We start from the raw sequence: 20,619 nt of genomic DNA, 5'->3' as shown, positions 1-20,619 counted from the left end.
CCGATTTCAAAACACTGCTTCATGAAGCTTCTGAGCTTTATGAATCTTTTGTTTCGAATCAGTGGTTCGGATCTCCTATCAAACGGCTAAACTGCTGAAATCACGTGACTTTGGCGCTCCGATTCACTGATTCGATTCTTAAAGCTCTGAAGCAGTGTTTTAAAATTGGCCAATATTGTTGAAAAGCCTATATTTTGTTTTTTTGGCGCACAAAAAGTATTCTTGTCGCTTTATAATATTAATATTGAACCACTGAACTCACATGAACTGTTTCAAATATGTTTTAGTACCTTTATGGACCTTGAGAGTTTGAATGGCATCTATATGGAGGCCTCACTGAGCCATCAGATTTCATCAACAATATCTTAATTTGTGTTCTGAAGATGAACGAAGATCTTACGGCCCTGAGGGTGAGTAATAAATGACATTATTTTCATTTTTGGGTGAACTAACCCTTTAAGGGATATTTTGATACTGTTGTGTGATTGCTCCCTCTAGTGGTCATTGTCAAAATAATTCGACGACTTTGACTTCTGCATGTGCTATGACCAAACTAATATCAAACACACCAATAAACGCAAATATTGAATTGATGTCTATTTTCTAATGATCTTATAAATGTAAATATGCTAATAAGATTCATATTCTTGTAGGCTATTTATAAAGGTATGATTATAAATGCTAATGTTTATAAATGTATGCTCTAATTATAAAACAACAATATAAATATGTAAAACATACTAAAAACCGAATGACAAAATATGTGACTCTCGAAAATCGGCTTTAACATGATTATGATGTTTCACTATCCTAACCGATCAAATAAGTATGACAAAAACGTGCCAAAACAGATTTTGTAGTTTTAATATTTCACTGCGTTTCATTACATAATGAATAATTTGTATTAGGAGTCTGGTCAATTATTGAGACCTTTCTCTCGTAATTGTGTCACCAGTAGGCTACTATATGAAAATACATAAAGGGAGGGGTAACACGTCACACGCCCGTGACGTTGTTTAGTGGACAGACTTGCAGGTACAGTGATTTAAAGTTAACCATGATTTAAGGTCGCACAATGGACGTACTTTGGGCAATATTAAATTAGACATCACATTTGAACTGAAGTGCTATGAAACATGTGGATTCACATTGCCTTAGAGCAGAAGTTTTTGTGGAGCGTTTTTGTACTGCTCTCTTTGACTGGCGGACAAGCTTTCGGAGGTGAGTGTCAGCAAACCCATGAAATTTATAATATAAAATAATATAATATAATATAATATAATATAATATAATATAATATAATAATATGGGTCATTAATCTCTAAAACAACACTTTTGTCGTATATCATTTTGTTGTGGTTTTCAGTAATTTGTAGTTTTATTTTAGTAAAATTTCAATTTGACTTAATTCCGTTCAGATTGAACGATTTTTATTTATGAAAACTACAGAAAAATGTAAATATTCCGTTGGCACGTTAGATGTAGTGATATGTAAGCAGTAATTAATACCTCACTGTACAAAGACACTTCTGCACATGTCTGAAATGGGATTAGATTTAATCCGATCTGTCCAAATTCATTTTGTTTTCCTGCAACATGAATGGAAGCGACCTCTCCTAGTCCAAAGCCAAATAGAGATAGTAGCCTAATCTGCAATGAAATGCATTTTAAAAACGTCTTAACGTTAATAGAAAGATAAGAATGTTTAAACGTTTAACAATATGATATATATTCATGGCTTCTTAAATTCTTTTATGGGTGTATTTCTTCTCTATTCAAGTTACAAATATTTCATTTGTGTAAAAATATTTCATAGTTATGTAACAAGCACAACTTTTCTGTGATGTTTTCTTCATCCCAGTTTCTTTAAGAAAATGCTAAAGCAAAAAAAGTGCATTAGTGTGGATGCCACAGACTCTTTTTTCTAAAATAGGTGTTTATTGTTTGCTGCTACTGTGTGTTTCAGGACTAGTTTATACAGTAACTTGGACATACTTTTGCAATCTGTTCCACACAGGTGGAAAAATCAAATAATTACGTATAATTTCCCGCCCCTACTAACTTAGTATGGTTAGCATTTTGAAAAGCATATCCTCAGCCACTGTTCCAATCCCTATTGACTCCTCTGACACAGTGCTCTAGAAATTAAGCTTTACTATTGTGCTCTTAAAAGGCATTCAGCACATTAAAAGGCATTAATTGAATTCTGATAACGCATTAGAGAGCTGCAGACACAACAGCACTTAGTCAAAACTGCTTTAGGCATAGAGCAGCAGCAGCTGTCACAGAGCTGTTGAGGCCGATACAACTCTTAATTTTTTGGGGACAAAAGCAGCATCTAACTCAGATACATACAGTATATAGGAATAATTCCCGCACATATGAGGACAGACAAAAGTGGATGGAATTAGGGGGAAGAAATTGTGTGATAATTTATGTTTTATCTCTCAAAAAGCAAGACATGTTTCACACTGAAAGTTATAAGCTATTTGGACCTTGTTTTCAGAACATCTTACCCTCTGACATTTTGTTTTAAGGAATGTGTCCTTTGCCCTTACTGTTGTAAAATGCAAAATGTGAAAATCATGTAATGTTTATGTATATGCCTATTGATGCAAGTTCAAATTACTTTGCAGCTTCTTTCTATGGAGATGGTTTTGTGCATTTGAAAACAGTTGAGTTGTCTAGTCAGACATCTTTCCATGTACGGTTTCGAACCTCTGGAGCCAGTGGCCTGCTTTTCTTGGCAGCTGGAGAGACGGACTTCCTCTGGGTCGGGCTGCATTCTGGCAGAGTACAGGTAAGTAATTAAAATGCATCAAATTCATGTCACTGAAAAGAGGTCTTCATATACAACACTGTATATCCAATTTATTGTAACCATGTAATTTGATGTTTTTTGTAACACTTAATTGCTTATTAATATCCTTACGCTACTCATATGCATTCGCTAGAATAGAGTTTAACTAATGTAGATTCATGTGCAAAACAGAAAGAATGTTTTATCGTAAGAATGCTAAGAGATCATTGCGGTTTTTAATTGCTGTAAGAGACTGAGATTACATGGTGAAACATTGCGATTATTTTAAATGAATCAGCTAAACTATGTTGGAATCTTGCAAATTAGTACTGCTTAACAGATATGTTTTTACCCACGGGCAAAAACAAAAGGCAAGTGATTTCTTGTTGCTTCCAGACAGAAAAAGTCTGTTTGCTTCCACTTGCATGCTGTGCTGACAAGTCTTTTCATGCTGAGGAAAACTAACATGGTGACTCTGTTACCTGCAGTTAATGTAATAATTAGCTTTTTAAAGATTTCCTACATCACTGTTAAGATCTTCTGTCCATCCCTGTCAGGTGCGGATTGAGCTTGGATCTGGGGAACGGACTGTTCGTTCTGAGAAGGGTATCCCCTTAAATGATCTGATCTGGCATACAGTAGAGCTTCAACATGACCATGACAACATCACTCTGACTGTGGACAAAAACTCTATAGCAACTGTTAAGATGCCAGGACCTGACCTTGAACTGGAAATCCACAATGGACTTTTTGTTGGTGGTGTTGGGGATCTGGAAAAACCCTACCTCTCAGCAAATAAAACATCTTCTGGCTTTCGGGGATGCGTGGATGAGGTTCTGTTCAATGAGCATAACCTTTTATCCTCCCTTAGGCCTTACTCTGGATACAAAATGATTCATGAAGTGTCACTTGGTTGCAGCCCACAGTTTTCAGCCACTGTCAACAATTCCATAAGTTTTTTCAGCTCCAAAGCATACATGTCGCTGCCAGCATGGGATGTACCCCAAGAGGGCGTATTTGAATGTGAACTGAATACAGTAAATTCAGAGGGGATCCTTTTATACAGCTCTGCAGGCCAAAGTAACTATATTGCCCTGGAGATCCAAAAGGGTCACCTGGTTTCTATCCTTAAAATAGGTGCAACTAAGACAGTATTGCGTTCCTTGATGGTCATCAATGATGGGGCATGGCACATTTTGCGGCTGTATTTGTCGTCTTTGAATCTTCAGTTTACTTTGGGTTTGGAGATGCACAATTCTAGCTTTGGGATAAATGCCAGTGCGCTACAGTTTACTGGGCCTCTGTACCTAGGTGGGGTGGATATCGGCACTTACACAGAAGTCCGCAAGAATGGTTTGCTATCTATGGTAGGCAAGCGGATAGGAGGAGGGTCGTTTAAAGGTTGTCTTCGAAATATCAGAGTTAATTACCAAAGGATGGGCCTTCCAAAAGCATTGGTCACCAAGGATATTTCTGTTGGTTGTGAAACAGACAAACAGCTTGGACCCAGTACCACAAGTCCATCAATTATTACTATAGATTATGAAAATTTGACTGATGTCCTACCTGAGCTGGACAAGAAAAATGTCCTTTTACTTAAGGATTTGGAGGTTCTTGAAGGAGGACGAGCACCACTTGAGTCTAAACACATAAAGATTAACCTAGAGTTCCGTAAGCTTGGGATCCGACATTCGCAGATTATGTTTCGCATTGAAGAGCAGCCGGTCCATGGGCAACTCCGACTGGATGTTGACCCTGATCTGGGTGAGAACACCTTCAGTATGCTGGACCTCTGGCTTCAAAGGGTCATGTATGTCCATGGAGGATCTGAGGACCTACATGATTTTTTCATGTTTTCCATCTTCACCAGCAGCAAAAAGGAAGTGCCTAGCTATCTCAGAGGGAACCGTCTACACAGATTCAACATCAGTATCACACCTGTCAATGATGCTCCTGAACTTAGCCTCCCTGAGGGCAGTAACTTCATTCTGCTGGAGCACTCAAGACGTCGTCTGAGCACAGATGTCCTCAGAGCCATTGACCCTGACACTAACTCCACAGACCTGATATTCACAGTGCTTGGGAACCTAAATGCTGACTCAGGTTTTCTAGAAATAGAAGAACACCCAGGCCGAGCAGTGACCTCATTTTCCCTAAGCGATCTAGAGCAGGGTAAAGTGAATTATGTCCACAAAGGTATCAAGAACTCCAGAATGGCTATTAGGGTGAGTGATGGGGACAAGGTAAGCAACACTGTGGTATTCAGGATCATCGCTGTTCCCCTAGAATACAAGATTGCCAACAACACCGGAGTAGAGGTAACCCAAGGTGAAGCAACCTTTATTAGTAACAAACATCTTGCTGTACAAGTGAATGTCCCTAAACAAGCAGTGGACATTCGCTATGACGTCACAGTGCCACCAATCTATGGTGAGCTGCAAAGGCTGCATTCAAGTGGGCAGTGGAAGCAAACAGGCACATTTACACAGAAACTTCTGGAAAAGGAGCGTCTTCGATATCTCAGCACTTTCCATGGTACGCAGCAAAGTAATGTCACTGACAGTTTAAAATGCAAAGTCACAGTGGGCTCAGTCATTACAGATGAGTTGTTGTTTTTGATTAGAGTACGCTGGATACGTTACAGAATCACTAGAAATAAGGTAGAGATAGATGGCGAACAGAAAGTCACATTGACACCTCAAGAATTCCATGTTGTCACCAAGGGTGCAAGACTTTTGGAAAATGACCTTTACATTCGTTTGTTGACATTACCAAGGAGAGGACATCTTCTTCTCGATAATAAGATTTTAAAAAAGAACTCTACCTTTAGCCAAGATTACATTACTAAGCACAAATTGCAATATGAGCTCTTAGAAAGGCCAAAGGATGATACAAGGGACATGTTTCACTTTCAAGTATTCTCAAAATTTGCCATGTCAGGGATTCATGAGTTCAGAATCAGTATTAAAGCAGATATTCATCATATAATTTTAAGAAATCATGGACTTTCTCTCTTGGAAGGGGAGAGCAAGGTCATTACTAAGACAATGCTTTTCTCAGAGACACCCAGCTCCAGAGTAGTACACTACACTGTAATCAGCGGCCCTAAATTTGGGATACTGAAGAAAATAAACCTCTCTAATTCCTCTTCCAGCAATGACAGCATAATAGAGTTCACCAATCAGGAGATTTTGGAGGAACGCATCTTGTATGTCCATGATGATAGTGAAACCACACATGATGCATTTACATTCCTAGCCTCTTTTGGCTCTCTGAAAAATAAAACCTCAGGCATGAAGGCCATATTTAATATTTCCATCCGTCTTGTTAATGACGAGAAACCCGTCCGCGTTGTGGATAAAGTTTTCCATGTGGTGCGTGATAGCCAGCGGTTACTTACACTGGAAGACTTGTGCTACCATGATGCTGACACAGACTTTGATGACAAAGATCTGCTTTATACCAGACGAAAGATCCCCATGGGTGAGCTAGTCCTGGTAAATGACACCACACACAAGCTTTATCAATTCCATCAGAAGGACTTGGAAGAGAAGAGAGTGCTGTTCATTCACAAAGGGGTGAGTTTTGGCCGCTTTGTCCTCTTCATATCAGATGGCAAGCACTATACATCAACACTACTTGAAGTGTCGGCCCAGGATCCATATGTTAAGGTGGCCAACAACACAGGTATTTTGGTCCAGAAAGGCCAGGCAGCCATTTTAAGAGTTGCTAATTTCAGTATCTCCACTAATATGGATGTCAGGCATGATGAAGAAGTGGTCTTTGAGGTTTTTCTACCACCAAGCCATGGGACTCTTCAATGCAATGGTATTAAGGCAAATACTTTCACACAACATGACTTGAAGATGGGTCATATAATGTATCATCATGATGACAGTGAAACACTAGAGGACTTTTTTAACTTCACCAGTAAGGTGAAAGGCCTGCATCTGGATGTGAGTGTGGCAGTTAGGGTGTACCTTGAGAGTCATCAGCAGCCCCCAAGTGTCATTCACAATAACCCAATCTTGGTGGAGGAAGTAAAACCTGTCAAAATCAACAAGGAAGTTCTCCAGGTTAGTTTTTCTTTATTAAACTCATGTTCAGATAACGTGGTTATGAAATGTAGACTATTTCATATGCTCATGTGGTCTGTTTCAGGTTATTCACGAGGATAACAAACCTTATGAGATTGTGTATACTGTGAAGGTGGCACCCGCTCATGGTTTTCTGCGGATATCTATGGTAGAAGAAGATTATTACCGTGGCAGTCAGGAGAATCCCATCCAAAGCTTTTCACAGGAAAATATCAATAAAGGGCATATTCAGTATGTTCAAACAGAGCATGGATATGTTAATGACTCTTTCTCACTTGACGTAACTAATGGCGTTCTAACAATCCGTGATCTTGTAGTCGTTGTGGATATTATCCCCTTGCACATCCCACTAGAGGTGTCCAATATGACCCTGATAGAGGGTTCTTCTAAAGCTCTCACTCAGGATATCATCAAAGTTGTCAACCAACACTTTCATGGACTCCAAATCTTCTATCTTGTAACCGATGGGCCTCATCATGGCCGGATTGAACACTCAAGGATCCCTGGTGTTCCTATTCCTTCTTTCACAAGGGCTCAAGTGAGTTCTTTTCACTCTCTTCACTTGTTTAATTTGTTCCTCTCTGCACTTCAGCACTGTTTTAGGAAATATATTTTTCAGATTTAAAAATGTTGTATATGTACTAATCTTTATTATAAATGTTGTTAAAGAACAGAATTGTATAATTTTTTGCCACAGGCTGAACAGGGGTTCATATTCTATGTTCATGACGGAAGTGAGACCATGGCTGATAATTTTACAGTGGTGGCCAATGATACAGATATCCGGAAGCAAAGCTTGCCTTTTGTGATTTATGTCAATATAACTCCCATAAATGATGAAGCTCCAGTTGTGACTGTCAACAGGATCCTCAAGGTGAGTTTTTCCCCCCTGAAACTAATTTGTATTAAATACTATAAAGATAACTGTGTTGCACTCATTAGCCCTTTCTCATATATGTGACAGTATTTGTGAACTTAAATAGTTTACTTAAATGGTTTAATTAAATTATATAAAACAAAAATAAAATGCACACATACACAAAGTAAAGCATGACTGCAACCTGGGTGATTTCATCTCCTTCCCAACCAATTTGTGCACTAGCACTAAAATTTGACTAATATTAGTCTAGGAAATCTGGCACATCTTTTCCCATTTCCATCATGGAATGATTATTTTAAAGAACATTGGTTAAACCAGCATAAACTGTGAGGAGGACTAGTCTTCAGATGCCCACTTTCACCAGCAGGAGGCTCAGTAATCACATTCGGAAATGGTTTCTGATATGAAATATATAAATATTGTTTCTACTGAAAAATGTTAAACCTTACTTGACAAAACATGACCAAAACTGACAACATCATATTTCTTTTATTAGGTGTGGGAAGGTTCTGTGACAGAGATAACCACTGAAGACCTCAGTGCTGAGGATCCAGATTCTCCTCCTGAGAGCCTAGAGTTTATCATCACTCCACCAAGTAATGGGCATCTAGCCCTGAAGAGTGCTCCCTCCAGGCCTGTTCTGAACTTCACCCAAGAGCACATCAATCATGGCCAGCTGGTGTTTGTACATAGTGGTATGTTTACATTTTAAAGAATTTCAGAACTGCCCATAAGATTTGATACGCCATTTTGCTTGATCTCTCAGTAGGTTTGTGGTATGTATGTTTCGACAGGTGCCTTGTCAGGAGGATTTCACTTTCAAGTCAATGATGGAGTGAACTTTGCTCCAAGGAAAATCTTCAGTGTCACGGCCCAATCTCTGGTCATCAGCTTAGAGAAAAATCAAGAACTCAAAGTTTTCCCAGGTTCGATTTTATTGTGCTTTAAAGAAACCATTTTCAGCATTTCTTTCATGTCACTCGAACTCATACTAGTGCAAACTGTGCTTACACTTTTTAGTATGAAGAGGTTAGTAAGGGTGCCTTTCACATGAAGAGATAGGGTAGCCAAAGGACAATATGCTGTAGCAGACTGCAGCAGCTGGACTGGGTTGTAGGAAGTGAAGCTCAGACTAGCCTATTTATTGAAAAAGTAATGATGCAGAAAGAATTTATTCTTTGTATCCTTTCCACAGGTTCTTCAAAGATAATTTCTGAAGATGAGCTGCTGATAATCACAAATGACTATGATGATATTTATGGGAATCGCACCATCACCTACACCGTGACCTCGCCTCCAAAATTTGGAAGCATAATGTGGAAACAAGCAGAAAATTCCACACAAGAAATCTCCTCCTTCACCCAAAACATGGTATTTATTAAATCTGCTTCTGAGTTTATTTAAAATGCTTTCTTTAAGAAATATGTGTGGAAGTGTTTTTTAGTTCCAGAGAGGAATTGGTGCAGGTTAGGTGCATAGCCAAGACAAAAGCAAACTATTTTTCAGCAAGTGTATTCTGCCAAGGTTTGTATGGAAGTAAATTAATGCCAAATGTTTTTGAAATAAAAAGCTTGTTGAATTGCACTAATTGAAAAAAAAAGCATTACATTAACTGTGCTTGCATTTTGATGTATTGTATTTTTAAGGCTTGCATTTTTATAGGCTGAAATTCAACATGGTTGTATATTTAAGCTGTGAATATTTCAATTCAAAACATTTCACACATCATTATTAAAAACTCAATAATTTATTTTCACCTTTCAGGTTTCACTTCCAAAATATTCATTCTGTTTAAATATACAACCTATAATATCCGACTGGCGATTTTCGGTCCATTTTATTTCGCCTTATGAATTCGCTTCCACAAATTCAGTGGTTCAAATTCGGCAGAAAATTCAACATTTCACATCCGGGAACTGCAGGAAAAGCAGTAGAGTGCCGATGCATGATCTCCATCTGCTGTTAGTCGACTTCACCAGCAGGTGCCGCTAGCGGCTGTTTACAAACACCAGAGCATCTGCTAGTAAGTCATCATTCATTCATAAAAATGGATTTGCAGAAATAGAGCAAGCGGTAAGTGAATGTGTGATGATTATCAGGGAAAGTATAAATGCAGAAAAGCCGATAAAGACACAAAAGCTGCATTTATGTTTAATTCAGTGTCTTTACGGTTACTTTCCCTGTGTAGGCTACATAAGTAGCTTTCTCTTCAGTGAACGAGATTATAACGTTATTTTCCGATGCTGATGTACAGATCAAACGTTAAATCTGAGGAGACATATATTTCTCTCTGTTGTTAAGTTTTCTGAACTTTATATGGCGGTGCTGTGTTGTAATACTAGGGTTTTCCTCCTCTGTCATAGGATTCCCCTGCCATCAGGACATATAAAACGCTTAACATAGCTTAATGGACTCGTACAGTGATATAAAAGACCAAACTCGCACCTTTTGTGAAGTAAGTTATACTATATAGGCTCCAAGCAAGCATATACTGGCATAAGGTTGGTTTGATTGAACGTTTGATATTCGCAAATTTAGGGACCATCTCTAAAGTTACGACATTGGTATTCACATTTCTACCTTCAATAGCATTTAAAGAGAATGATTTACAGTCACAAAACCAACTGTAAAGTGTTCATCTAGGTGTCAGGTCGAACAGTGATGCGCCCTACTCTCTCTCTCTCTCTCTCTCTCTCTCTCTCACACACACGAACACGTGAACTCACACAAACTCTTCTACACGCACATGCACACACATATTCAAACACACCCCACTCAAAGTACATACACATACTTTTTTTTTTTTTTTTTACACATTCATCACACAATTCGTTCTACTTTGTTCATTTTTATTTTTCCTGCTCATATATTATCCTGCTGCTCATACAAATTTTACTTTGTGTTGCCAAAGCATTTATATGAGCAGGAAAAATAAAATTAACAAAGTAGAACGAACTGTGTGATGAACGTGTAAAAAAAGAAAAAGGATATGTGTATGTACTTTGAGTTGGGTGTGTTTGAATATGTGTGTGCATGTGCATGCAAGAATTTGTGTGAGTTCATGTGTGTGTTTGTGTGTGTGTGAGAGAGAGAGAATAGGGCACATCACTTTTCGACCTGACACCTAGATGAACACTTTAGAGTTGGTTTTGTGACTGTAAATCATTCTCTTCAAATACTATTGAAGGTAGAAACGTGAATACCAATGTTGTAACTTTAGAGACGGTCCCTAAATTTGCGAATATCAAACGTTCAACGTCAAACCAACTTTATGCCAGTATCTGCTTTCTTGGAGTCTGTATAGTATAACCTACATTACCAATAAGGTGCGAGTTTGTCTTTTATATCACTGTACTAGTCCATTAAGCTGTGTTAAGTGTTTCATATGTCCTGATGGCAGGGGAAAACCCTAGTATTACAACACAGCGGCGCGATATAAAGTTCAGGAAACTAAACGACAGAGAGAAATATATGTCTCCTCAGATTAAGCGTTTAATCTGTACATCAGCATCGGGGAATAACGTTATAATCTCGTTCACTGAAGAGAAAGCTACTTATGTAGCCTACACAGGGAAAGTAACTGTAAAGACACTGAATTAAACATAAATGCAGCTTTTGTGTCTTTATCAGCTTTTCTGCATTTATACTGTCCCTGATAATCATCACACATTCACTTAGAGCTTGCTCTATTTCTGTAAATCCATTTTTATGAATGAATGACCTGTTTCTAACGGTTGCTTTGGACTTCGTAAACAGACGCTAGCAGCACCGGCTGCTGAAGCTGACTAACAGCAGATGGAGATCATGCATCGGCACTCTACTGCTTTTCCAGCAGTTCCCGGATGTGAAATGTTGAATTTTCTACCGAATTTGAACCACTGAATTTGTGGAAGTGAATTTGTAGAAGCGAATTTGTAAAGCAAAATAAAATGGACCGAAAATTGCCAGTCGAATATTATAGGTTGTATATTTAAACAGAATTAATATTTTGGAAGTGAAATCTGAAAGGTGAATATAAATTATTGAATTTTTAATAATGAAAATGTGTGTGAAATGTTTTGAATTTAAATATTCACAGCTTAAATATACAACCATGTTGAATTTCAGCCCATAAAAATGCAAGCCTTAAAGCTGCAGTAGGTAACTTTTGTAAAAATGTATTTTTTTACTGCCTGATGCTTCCTCTTCTCTCTGCCCGTTGGCTCCTCGAAGGCGCTGTGGGTGTGAATTCCTCGTCGGAGCCCATTGACTCGGTGTCAAAACTCTAGCCGCATAACATACAGATAAAATGTCACGCACTGTGCAAAGCAACTATTGAAACATACTAATTCACTGGCTTGTCATGTTGCTGAAATAATGTACTAGCAAACCTTATTTAGCATTACATATCGATAGAATAATTACTTGCATACTGTAACGATACGTTAGTTACCGTTATATTATCATACTAGCTCTTTATTACTTATAGAAATAGTGCAACGTCATATAGTTACATTACATGTATTGCAAAATACGTAATGTTTTGAGGACCAAGATTTTAGTCAAAGTATGGGTAGGCCATAGTGAAAATCATATTGTTGATGTTTCGTCTGTACCAGTGAATGTGCCATAACTGTTTATCTGCCTGCTACTAGCCTGCGCGTTCACGGCAGGCTCCATTGTGATGGGGGAGGAGCTGTGGAGGGAGGGCTGTAGCGCAACATAGAGCAAGGGGGAGTGACCTGTTAGTTGTGCTTGTTCAAATTTTCAGGCTAAGTCAACGTTTTCTAAAAACTCCCTACAGCAGCTTTAAAAATACAATGCATCAAAATGCAAGCACAGTTAATGTAATGCATATTATTTTTTCACACATATATATGTAACAGCATATAAAGTTGTAATTTGGTAATATATTGTGGTATTGCAAGTTTGAAACATGGGCAAACAACTTAAGCAAGTCTACACCTGACTGCCTCATGTCACTGACTACGTTTACATGGACAGCAGTAATCTAATTACTGACCTTATTCTGATTAAGACAATATTATGATTAAGGTGTTTACATGAGTTGCCTTTAAAATATTCCTTTCATGTTCCTGTTTTACATGTTATATAACATAGATCGATTAAGGACAAACGTCATTACGTCCCCACGGCACGCCGTCCGACGTTCTCTACAGAATTTCACGTATCACCACACAGTTTGTGCCATATACAGTTTTGGGTGTTTCATTTTGAATCTTACAAAAGCTTCAAGTGCAGTTAATTATTTGACATGCAATATATGTGCAAATAGATACGGAGCCCTGCACATGACATGCAAGAAAAAATAAATAAATTGTGCGCACGATTTACTAATTAAATTCCCTCGATTTATAAATGATACGCGCATGATTTATAAATTGAGGGAACAAATTAGTAAACCGTTTGCACGATTTAGCCTAGGCTACTATTTATTTTCCCTCTCATGTGAGGGGCTCTGTAAATACAACGGTGGATACAAATTCTCCAGCAACAGGCCTCCTGTACTTTAATTTGGCAACTTTCATTCATGCCACCACGACAAACTCAGAGGTTCTGGATGAGAGATGAGGTGAGAGGAATTTGATTTGTGGCTTCTTGCTTGAAGCTTGCTCTCGTTTGCCGTCAAAACGGTATGTGTCCTGTAGCAAAGTGCGGCGAAAACTGCCACATGACGTTAATAGTGTGATTAAGGTGTGTACATGTCTACAATGCACTCCAATAATGCGACTAAAATAGGAATACTCCACCTGTCTTAATTCGATTTGTGTTTACTTCGAGTATGACTTTAGTCGGATTAAGGTAATAAAACATTGCTGTTTACATGGTCCTTTCTTAATCAGAGTATTGTCTTAATCGTGTTAATATCGGATTACTGCTGTCCATGTAAACGTAGTCACTGTCATGACATCACCACCAGCCTATATCTGCTTCCACACATTTATTTTTTTGGCATCACAATGTTTGTGTGGGCTGTAACAAATTTAGAATTTAATTTCACTCTCTTGCATGTTACCTAAGCCAACCATATTAGGGAAATTCAAAAAAAAAAAAAAAAAAAAAAAAAGAAATTCTAAAACACTTATTAAAAATATGGCTCTTCAACATAATTAGCTTTATCTAAATATTCAAAATGTAAATATTAATATACTTAAGAAGAAAATAATGCAAATATGTGATAACAAATATGTGAATTGTGATATTAAATGGCATTTCTGTGATCATTCTAACTTAAAAATAAGCTTAATAACCTCTAATATTTTAGGTGAAAGAACGTGCTGTGCTGTATGCACAGACTAAACCTGTTGCCTGGAGTGCTACAGATTCCTTCACCTTCAATGCGTCATGCCCCCCAGCATCCCTCCAAGCTTACATCTTTAATATCCACATCTCTTATGAAAATATTGGCCCGGAGCATAGGAGTGCACTCTGTACAAATACTGGTAATGCTTTCTGACTTCTCATGATGTTTATTTGAAAAACAAATTGAACACAATTAATATATTATCTTTACACTAACTACTTCATATTCATTATTCAGGGGCTGTTGTCGCTGAGGGTAGTAGTGTTCTCATAGATAAATCAAAATTGGATGCCTCCAACCTTTTGGGAAAATTAGATGAAGCGGAACGTCATTTCTATGAAGTCTGGTACGAAATCACAACTCCACCCCTCTACGGTACAATTGTTGTAGGTGAAAAGAACCAGACACATGAAAGACTAAAGTTCTCCCAATTCAACTTCCATAAGCATGGAATTATTTATGTACATGATGACTCTGAGACCACTCATGATAACTTCACATTTGACGTGTGGCTAAACCCCAAAGGAAAGCTTGCTCAACGACCCCAGAATGCAGACTATATAGTATCAGAAATATTTAATATTACTGTGACCCCTGTTAATGACCGGCCTCCTGTGCTCAAGACGGGATCCCCTAGACTCAAAGTGGTCAAAGGGGACACTGTGACTTTGGACCCTGAGAACCTTTATGTGGAGGACCAAGACACTCCACCTGAGGAGCTTTATTATACAGTAATCAGCAAGCCCAAAAATGGCTTCCTTGCTTTGGAGGGTCAACTCAATAAGTCTGTTATCACTTTCACCCAGGCTGATGTAAATCATGGAAGGGTGCACTTTGTACAAAACGGGGAACCTTCATCAGGGGTCATCTACTTCAGTATAACTGATGGATTCCACAGACCACTCTACAAGCTCTTCAGCATAGAGGTAGAGAATATCACCATCAGTGTGGTCAACAACACTGGACTGACTCTGTTGCAAGGTCAGACCACAGTGACTCTGACATTCGAACATCTGGCTGCAGTGACCAATGAGAAAGATGCATTCATTAAGTATTTAGTTACAGGCCCACCAAGGCATGGGAGTGTCATGGTTATGGAAAAGCCGGTCACACACTTTGACCAAGAGGACCTGCACACTGGCAGATTATTTTATAACATGACTGACCTGTCATCCTCTCAAGACAGCTTTGAGTTCACAGTCTTCACATCTGAGAGTAACCTGACCAACCAGGTAGTAAACATCACAGTCAGGCCACTGATCCACCTTGGAGAGCATGTCAGGATCCCAGATGGCATCCCAGTGAAGCTAAGAAAGGATGTCCTTGATGCAACAGAATTGGCCTCCCTTAGTGCTAGCGATCCCATCTTTGAAATTCTTGAGCCGCCGAAACATGGCAAGCTAGTCAAAGTCACATTTGACCTTGGAGGAGCCTCTCACTCGGTGGAGTCCTTCACGTTCAGGGATGTGGAACAGGGTAGAGTTGCCATAGAGGAAAACATCTATTTCCAAACCATTTATGGAAACGCAACAGCGGCCAGGTACAATGTCACAGCAGTCCATCCACTTAATGACTCATTTGTTTTCCTTTTGAAGGCAGCCAATGTTCAGCCTGCCATGGGTGAATTTGTGTATTTAGTATTACCTTTTGACCCCATTACAGGAAAGCATATGCTTTTAGATCCGACCAAGTTGCCGACTTACAACAGAACAACAAATGCTATGTCACCCATGTACCCTCCATCTCACTTAGATCCAACAACAAGACCACACAGGACTGCTTCAAAGCTGAAACCCCGAAACCGCTGGGGGAACCACACACGAAGCAGATCAACGGTTCCTCATGTGCCCCGTACCACGATGGGCAAGATGGACCCCTCCCCAAAAAATACTTTAGTGAGGATGGAGTCTTTACCAAGACCTGCATCTGATCCCCTGCTCATCATCCTGCCACTTCTTGCCTGTCTCCTGCTGATTATCATTCTTGTGGTTCTCATTCTTGTCTTCAGGCACCGCAGGGAAAAGCGGGCCCACCCGGCAATGATACAGGATCTGACTGGGAACCCTAGTGAAGATATTTTAGCCAGAGGCCCATATATGGGTCAGCCTGAGAGAAGTCTTGCTGTTCCTTCGGTCATAGTAACCCCACTCACTCCAAGCTGCCCTGGCAGCCCTGTTTTAGGGGAAGTGCATGATGGAGCATTGGTGCCAGCTGTGTCTCCATTTCTCCTTTGCACATGGAGTCCACTTGACCCCGATTCTGCCCAGCAGTGTTCACCAGCAACACCACCCCTTAAACAAAACCAGTACTGGGTTTGACTCAACTCTTTTTATCACTTCCAGATGTTGCTTGAACAAATTTTGTGAACTATCATTGTGCATGACCATCATCAGAGCCAACTCTTAGCATTACTGGCAGAAGAAAGTATGTTTGCAAGTTTCATACCATAAACTGAGAAACTTAAATATCTACTCATACTATTGTCACCATTTGGATTTTAACCTTGTAGACTGAAGGTCTCTTGGCTTAGTGTCAAGGGAAAATTTGCCAAATAACTCATTTTAACATGTTCATTTAAAGGTAAAGGTAAGGTAAAGGATTTTTATTGTCATTCCAAAGCATGGTACATGAGCTGGAAGGAAATATGTACTGAGGTCCGGTTAGCAACAGATAATACAAGCCCATATTAATATATGGGTACAGTCTTTCCACACACTAAAAACCCTTAAAAATTAGCAGCATAGTAATAAAGTTAGTGCAATCTAATTTAGGACAGCAAGTTCAGTTTGTCCATTCTGCAGTTGGCAGTGTTAAGAAGTCTCACAGCTTCTGGATAGAAGCTGTTTTTTAACCTTGATGTTCTAGTTCTGATACTGCACAGCCTCCTGCCTGAGGGAAGAGGGTCAAATAGTCTATTGGCAGGGTGAGAGAAGTCTTTCATGATACTTGCAGCCCTAGTCTTACATCTGTTGATGTATATATCTCCAATTGCAGGGAGACTACAACCGATGACTTTCTCTGCCGTCTTAACCACACTCTCTAGGGCCTTCCTATCTGTTACAGAGCAGTTTCCAAACCACACTGTTATACAGGATGTTAAAATGCTGTCCACCACACACCTATAAAAAGATGTGAGAACTGTAGTTCCCAAACCAGCCTTTTTAAGCCTCCTCAGAAAATACAGCCTTTGATGAGCCTTTTTTACCAGACCATTACAGTTGGATTTCCACTTTAAGTCATCATTGATATGTACTCCTAGATATTTGTAGCTGGAGACAACTTCCACCTCAACCCCCCCAATAAAATGGGAAGGGGGTGCCTCCCTTTGGTTTTTCTGAAGTCCACAATAATTTCATTAGTCTTTTCCACGTTGATGCAAAGGTTGTTATCCTTGCACCAGGCCACCATTTGTTCCACCTCCGTTCTATAGGCTGACTCGTCATTCTGAGAAATGAGTCCCATCACAACAGTATCGTCTGCAAACTTGACAACATGATTACTCGGGTGTCTGGCTGAACAATCATATGTCAGCAGTGTGTACAACATTGGGCTCAGGACACAGCCCTGCGGTGAGCCGGTGTTAAGAACAATGGTGGAAGAAAATGTATTATGGATTTTTACAGACTGTTTTCTGTTTGTTAAAAAGTCCAGTACCCAGTTACACAATGAGTGACTCAGTCCTAGGATTTCCAGTTTGTGTATCAATGTCTGTGGAATGATTGTATTAAAAGCCGAACTAAAATCCATAAAAAGCAATCTCACATAGGTGTCTTTGGTGTCCAGATGGGTGAGAGCCAGATGTAAGACTGATGAGACGGCATCTGCAGTAGACCTGTTCTTTCTATAAGCGTACTGATTCTGGTCAATGCTGGCATCAATTTTCTCACTGATTTGAGTCATGACCAGCCGCTCAAAGCACTTCATCACTATTGGGGTGAGTGCTACCGGGCGATAGTCATTCAAACATGACACTGTATTAGTCTTAGGCACAGGAATGATAGTAGCAGATTTAAAGCATGATGGTACAACTGCTTTTGACAGTGAGATATTAAAAATGTCCTGTATCTTGAGAGCATAATCAGCCTTAGCTCCTTTAATGCCAGTACTCAAATTCCTCCTTGCCACTCGAAGCGCCTCTGTGTCGCCCTTCCTGAATGCTGAATCTCGTGCTCTCAGAAGTGATCTGACCTCAGCAGTTAGCCAGGGCTTCTGGTTAGGGTGGATAGTTATTGTCCTAGTAGTAGTAACATCATCCACACACTTACTTATGTAACAGGTGACAGAGAATGCATACTCCTCCAGATCCACCTCTCCAGCATCTGTTGCTGCCTCCCTGAAGACCTGCCAGTCAGTACTTTCAAAGCAGTGTTGCAACACAGAGGCAGCATTAATGGGCCACACTGTAATTGACTTTTGTGTTGGTTTCATTGTCTTCACAACAGGGCTATAGGAGGGAGCAAGCATAACAGAGATATGATCAGACAGTCCAAGGTTAGGAAGAGGAAATGCTTTGTAGGCTCCGCGTCTGTTTGTGTACACACGATCGAGGGTGTTATTCCCCTGGGTCGCGATAGTAACATGTTGGTAAAACCTTGGTGTAATGTCCGTCAAATTTACATGGTTAAAATCTCCAGCAATCACATAAAATGCGCCAGGGTACTTGTTTTGGAGAGAGACTATGTTTTCATGTAGTTCTGCTAGCGCCTCATTAGCTTTTGCGCTCGGAGGAATATAAACAACAACAATGAACACCGCTGTGAGCTCTTGCGGTAGATAATACGGCCGGCATTTGATGGTCATGTATTCAACATTTCCAGAGCAGTGAGTGCTAATAATGGAACAGTTAGTGCACCAACCTTCGTTGATATACACGCAAAGTTCACCTCCTCGAGTCTTCCCCGACAACTGACTCCGGTCGGTGGAGTAGCATGCCACTGATCTGGAGTACCGAATCTGGTATGTTGTCATTAAAGGTGCTAAAGAGGATGTTTTGTTTTATACATTTTTGCAATATTACTTCAAACTGTCTTTACTAACTGATAAAAGACTATTTATTAGGTGCACTAAAAGGAATAATATTAATATACATCATCTGTGCACGAGGTAGGGCCTTAAAAACATCAGCCAATCGTTTACGCGATCACCCTCTGGCTTGTCAATCACTGCCGTGACATTCCTTGTGAGAGACGTGCGCGAATTGGCCCTCTGGCTTGTCACTCACTGCCATGACGTTCCTTGTGAGAGACGATCGCGGCTGCGCGCTCCAGTAACTTTCCACACTCCACAGGCGCCGCATGCGATGTTTTTGTCCGGAGACAGGAGTAACAACTGCAGATTATGAGTTACCTGCGGTGAGTCCGACATAATGAATCCACTAACACGATACAGCGAATGCCGGTGGTAAACACTCGTGTTCCAATACGAGTGTTTACGAGTTTTGGGAGGCGTTCCCTCGAAAGGAGGGGGGGTTGTTCTTACGCATGCGCTTATTTCAAAAACTCAGTAACAGTCTTTGGTTTCTCAGTCGACGAAAAGATCCTCTTTATCACCTTTAAGCCATGTTTCCGTCAGTAAAAGCACGCAGCAGTTCCTCATCTCCTTGTACATATTAATTCGCAGCCTTAATAAGTCCATTTTTGACGTTAGTCCAATTTTTGTCCTGCCACAGCTTAGATCTTTTTGTAGTTTTGATGTTTTCTAACTTAAAAAACACAGATGGCACCAAACCTTTGTTATTACAAGGTCAGAATATTTTGCAGTTATATTTACCATTATACGCTGCCAGAAAAAAAGAGGAAAAATTGTACCTTTAGCTTGTCACTGGGGTGGTACCCTCTTTGTACTTCTGTACAATACCCTCACAATTTTGAACCTTCTCTAACACTATTAGCACCTTGAGGTACTAATATGCATCCTTTAGGGGTACATAAGATACAAAGTGCACCTTTGAGGGTACTACCCCAGTGACAAGCTATGGGTATTTGCACATTTTTCAAGCTACAGATAGAACAGATGAACATGGTTAATTCAGTTCAGTGACTGCAGTATAAATCGAATGTTATAAATTTAGATCCTTTGCCACATTTTAGAGGAGAAACAACACAAGCTTTTTACATTCAGTGTTCTTGGTTTCATTAAATACTGACAGGTAACTAGTCTACTTAAAGGGATAGTTCACCCAAAAATGAAAATTTGATGTTTATCTGCTTACCCCCAGGGCATCCAAGATGTAGGTGACTTTGTTTCTTCAGTAGAACACAAATGATGATTTTTAACTTGAACCGTTGGCGTCTGTCAGTCTTATAATGCGTGTCAATGATAATACAATTTATAAGAGTCAAAAAACATGCATAGACAAATCCAAATTAAACCGTGTTGTCCTAAGACATGAAACGATTGGTTTGTGTGAGAAACTGAACAGTATTTATATCATTTTTTACCTCTAAAACACTACTATGTCCAACTGCGTTCAGCACTCGGTTAGTGAGGTCTGATCGCGCTCTGACAGCGGAAGTGATGTCTCGTGCTTATACTTCAA

At 39.6% G+C, this 20,619-nt stretch overlaps 1 protein-coding gene across 1 annotated transcript; it reads left to right on the top strand.

The window, feature by feature from the left end:
• Positions 1-1,030: 1,030 nt before the first annotated feature.
• Positions 1,031-17,296, top strand: LOC125257445 (chondroitin sulfate proteoglycan 4). Its single transcript, XM_048173809.1, has 10 exons — positions 1,031-1,221; positions 2,637-2,800; positions 3,358-6,876; positions 6,962-7,435; positions 7,595-7,771; positions 8,274-8,472; positions 8,572-8,703; positions 8,973-9,148; positions 14,043-14,220; positions 14,319-17,296. Exons 1-10 carry the CDS (start codon positions 1,137-1,139, stop codon positions 16,397-16,399), a joined length of 7,185 nt encoding a protein of 2,394 aa, XP_048029766.1. The 5' UTR covers positions 1,031-1,136; the 3' UTR covers positions 16,400-17,296.
• Positions 17,297-20,619: the final 3,323 nt, after the last annotated feature.

The sequence above is a fragment of the Megalobrama amblycephala genome, linkage group LG2 (genome assembly GCF_018812025.1).
Source record: "Megalobrama amblycephala isolate DHTTF-2021 linkage group LG2, ASM1881202v1, whole genome shotgun sequence".
NCBI lineage: Eukaryota > Metazoa > Chordata > Actinopteri > Cypriniformes > Xenocyprididae > Megalobrama > Megalobrama amblycephala.
Note: the sequence above shows the minus strand (reverse complement) of the source record. Positions and strands in the feature narration are given on the sequence as shown.